At 36.8% G+C, this 4,099-nt stretch overlaps 1 protein-coding gene across 1 annotated transcript; it reads left to right on the top strand.

Annotated features, from left to right (window-relative positions):
- Positions 1–1,847: 1,847 nt before the first annotated feature.
- On the top strand, positions 1,848–3,146 carry LOC110035864. The gene has a single exon (XM_020740213.1). The coding sequence runs from the start codon at positions 1,848–1,850 to the stop codon at positions 3,144–3,146; it is 1,299 nt and encodes a 432-aa protein (XP_020595872.1).
- The last annotated feature ends 953 nt before the right edge of the window (positions 3,147–4,099 follow it).

Raw genomic sequence — 4,099 nt, 5'->3', positions numbered from 1 at the left:
ATTTTTTTAGAATTTTGTGGGAATGTTTAGTAACCAAAGGTTCCATAATGGCTAAACACCACACTTTATGAACTCTCACAAGATGTATTAATCTCTTGAGAGAAGAGGGGTTAGCAATACCCCTAATATTCAAACATAGGAACTTTAGCATTGAGAAAAGTTCCTCCCATTCCCCCTAGTCCTAGGATGGTCATCCACAATTGCAGTGGAGGGACCATCCAAACGTTGCTTAATATTAGATTTTCATTTCTTTTTCTTATTACATCTTTAAACTTGCCAATCTTCAGTTAAAACATCTGTTAAATTGTTGATTGTATGGTCATCAATCCTAATTGGGTTAATGCTTAATAAGCTGTCATCTTGTATTATAGTTCCCCTAAAATTATTGTCAATGCAAATATTTTGCTCCTGATCCCCAACTTTACCATTGGGCTCAACCCCAATAGTATTCTTAGCATCAACAACAACAACATCAGCTCTACCTGCCCCTTCCTAGTCTGTTGTCTTTGCATGCCTAGAAGCAGTAACTTTTTCTATTGAAATTTTCCTTTTAGATGGAGGATGAAGTTTATAACACTTATCCAAATTATGTCCAAGCATTTTACAATGTTGACAATATACAGGTTTTTTCTCCACCACAATATTCTTCCAGAACCCTTCTTCTTCAGTTCCAATCCACACCCTTTCAATATCTTGTAAGGTAATGTCCCTCTCCACCAGGACTCCAACACCAGCTGGTCTAGACAAATTATAAGTAGGAGCATCAATTTTCAGAGGACAACCAAGCACTCTACTGATGCTAAAATGCACATTTTGATGGTAATATTGAATAGGAAGGTTAGGGAATTTGAGCCACATTGGAACAATAGGAGGTTCCTTCGTAGGGTCAAACCTAGGTTTCCACTTCATTAATTTCATTGGAACTCCATTAATGATCAAGGTTTGTTTAGAAAATGCTCTTTCATAGTATTCTTCATTAAATAAAGAGCTTAACAGGTGTCTGCTATCTAATAATCCCAGCCTCCTTGATCCTGTATGTTTCAAATCCTCAAAATACTTATTTACCAAGTCCATTTTTGGATGACCGTATTGAAATATTCCTATTAAAGTAAACTTAATAGTTTCATATAGATCATTAAGTTCTTGTGGAGAGAATATATTGGCAGGTTCCCCTTCCTTCATTCCTAAGGGACTAATAAAAGGGCAAAGCCCCCTCCTTGCAGTAGCATCATGAAGACTTTGTGGGAAAACCAAATGATCAAATGATTTAGGCTGATTTAGGCATCAAATGATTTAGGCACTTCAAAACCACTTCCAACAACTTCAACAAAAGTTGTCTTGGTCAATTGGGCATTGGTTTCAACATCAATGTGGTATTCCATTGAAAGCACCAATCAAAACAAAAGGGAAAACCAGGAGCTGGAAAAAACACAACTAGTTAAAGAACCAAAACTCAGAAAAGGGGAAAAATAGTAGCAGAAACCTCAAGTAGAGTATGAAACAGAAAAAACCAACAAATATTCAATACTGACAAAGCCAGTCCTGTGCCAAAAACACCCAAGCTAGTGAAGCAAAAATAGCAAGCTGCTCCAGCAAGGCAATAAAACAGTAACAATAGTTTAAAAGAAGGCTTCCAAGCAAAACCAAAACAACCTTCTCAACCAACAAAAACACCTTGAAGAGAAAAGTAGCTCCTCTACCTAGCTCCACAGTGCCTCCAAGAAGATCCATCACTGCTAAAACCCTAGAAGAGTAAAGCTAGGTCCAACCGCAACCATCTTTATATATGTATTGACAATAATTTGGAAAAGGATGTGGGTGTGGGGGATTCTCCAATCTGGAAAAGGATGTTAAAAGTTAGACAGGATGCTGAACAGTTGTTTGTCTGGGAACTTGGTGAGGGCTTGGTTAACATCTGGTGGGATAATTGGTCATTGGATGGTTGCCTTATTCAGGACCAGTTTGTCCCAGCTGCCCCTATGTTTGTGAAAGATATCTGGGCTTTTGGCAAGTGGAACCTTGCTCCTATCATTCCTTTCTGTAGCCCATCTCAATTAAGCAGTATTCAGAAGCTTACTATCAAACCTGGGGTGAAAGACAAAATTGTGGTTAGAAAGAACCCTATCCCTTCTCAACAACCCCATCTGGTACACTGGGGTCACACCATCTGGAATAATTTCCTCACCCCATCCATGTCCTTCTTCATTTGGAGACTTTTCTCAAAGATGATTCCCACGGATGACATCCTAAAGTTGAAGGGTTTGAGGGGTCCTTCTAGATGTTTTTTCTGCTTGGCTCAAGAGGAAACAATTTCCCATCTGTTCTTTGAGTGTCATTGGGTACAGGAGGTTTGGTCATTTGTGATTGGTAAACTTAGAATCCCAACCTTGCACCTCACATGGAAGATGTTCTATACTAGCTGGGCTGATTGGAGGGGTGCTGAACTCCAGGACATCCCCAATATTGTGGCATGGTTTGTGTGGATGGCAAGGAACCAGGCAAAGCATGATAGCTCCCTTATTGATCCTAAGAGGGTGGGTCTAAATTGTATTGCTTTTATTCAAAAACTGATCAACTTTAAAAAGTATAAGACTGTGTTGGAGATTGTTTCTTTTCTCAAGCCTCAAACTTCCAAAGTTGTGACTATCTGCTGGACTCCCCCAAAGCTTGGTTGGATCAAAATTAACATAGATGGCAGCCAAAAATCCCAGTCTGCAGGCATTGGTGGGGTCTTTAGGAACCATGAGGGGAAATGCATATTATATTTCCAATCTCCAATCAAGGCTGTTGACTCACTTGAGGCAGAATGTCAAGCAGTTTTCTGGGCCCTCAACTTAGCCAGATCTTGCTTGTTTGATCAATTATGGGTTGAATCTGACTCCTTGCAACTTATTAACATCCTCCATGGGATCTCAAAAACTCCTTGGAATTTAATCTGCTGGATGTCTGGTATTCATCAACTGCTAAAAGTTTGCTCCCTAAAGTTTTCTCACATTCACAGAGAAGGAAACAGACCAGCCAACTGGCTAGCTAGAAGGGGACTTTTTACAGAAGTTCCACTAGTTAGTAGAAGAATTCCCCCCCCACTGGACTTCCTTTTATCCAGTGATCGTTTGCCTATCCCTTATCTTAGAAAGTATGTGTAATAGGTTAGAGAGGAGCTTACCTTTAAAAAGCCCTCTCCTGTCACCTTCCTTCTCTTTGTACTTGGCTACTTTTAATGAATTGGGGCTATGCTCCTTACATAAAAAAAAAATAATAAAAAAAAATATATATATATATATATATATGATTTTCATTTCTTCACAATCCAGATACTCATTGTAAATAGGAAGGATGCTTTCTTAAATTTGAACTCTTTATCACAAAAACTTTGTTTAGTTTTCGTAAGTTTACTTTTGAAAGTTTGGCAATTAGTTTAATTAACTTAGTCTTTTAACTGCATTTTATTTAACATTCACTCATTTACTCTAGATTCAAATTTTGCACTTCACCTTTGTAGTTTAAAATTGTAGTTTACATTATAATCTTAAGAATTTACTTATAGGCATTTCCAACCTCCTTGTGGGATCAGAACCTTGACTTCATAAGAGCCCTTTAATACTTGAGCGATACATGTACTTGTTTTTTTCAGGGATTTAGCAATTTAAATATTTTTAAAAAGATAAAACTATTTCCACTAAAGTTATTTTTGTTGGGATTAAACTGTATAGTTACTATTGTATCTGTCATGTGTATTTTTTTTGTAACATTAAAAAAATATTTGAAAAAATATCACACTAATTTTGCCCGCATCAGTAACCACTTTAAATTTTTTTTACCAATTCTTTCAATATAGGATTTAATCTCCTTTAAGGATGAGCCATAGGTTTACAATTCTCTTCCATGAAAATTCTGTGCATGCTGATTGAAGGACTGATTCCTTTAATTTCTACTAATGTCCAACAAAAATTTTTCTTATAATTTCTCAATGTCTCCAATAATTTTTCTTCCTAATGGTTAGTTAAAAATGAGGATATTATTACAGATAAAGTAAATTAATTTCCTAAGAATGCATACTTTAAATGTGTAGGAAGTACTTTCATCTCAAGTTCAAGAG

This window comes from Phalaenopsis equestris, unplaced genomic scaffold, assembly GCF_001263595.1.
Source record: "Phalaenopsis equestris unplaced genomic scaffold, ASM126359v1 Scaffold000002, whole genome shotgun sequence".
Classification (NCBI taxonomy): domain Eukaryota; kingdom Viridiplantae; phylum Streptophyta; class Magnoliopsida; order Asparagales; family Orchidaceae; genus Phalaenopsis; species Phalaenopsis equestris.
The sequence above is the reverse complement of the archived record's forward strand: the minus strand, read 5'-3'. Positions and strand labels throughout refer to the sequence as shown.

Excerpts from the sequence above, each read along its gene's own strand:
- LOC110035864 (XM_020740213.1), top strand. The coding sequence starts at position 1,848 with ATGTTAAAAGTTAGACAGGATGCTGAACAGTTGTTTGTCTGGGAACTT.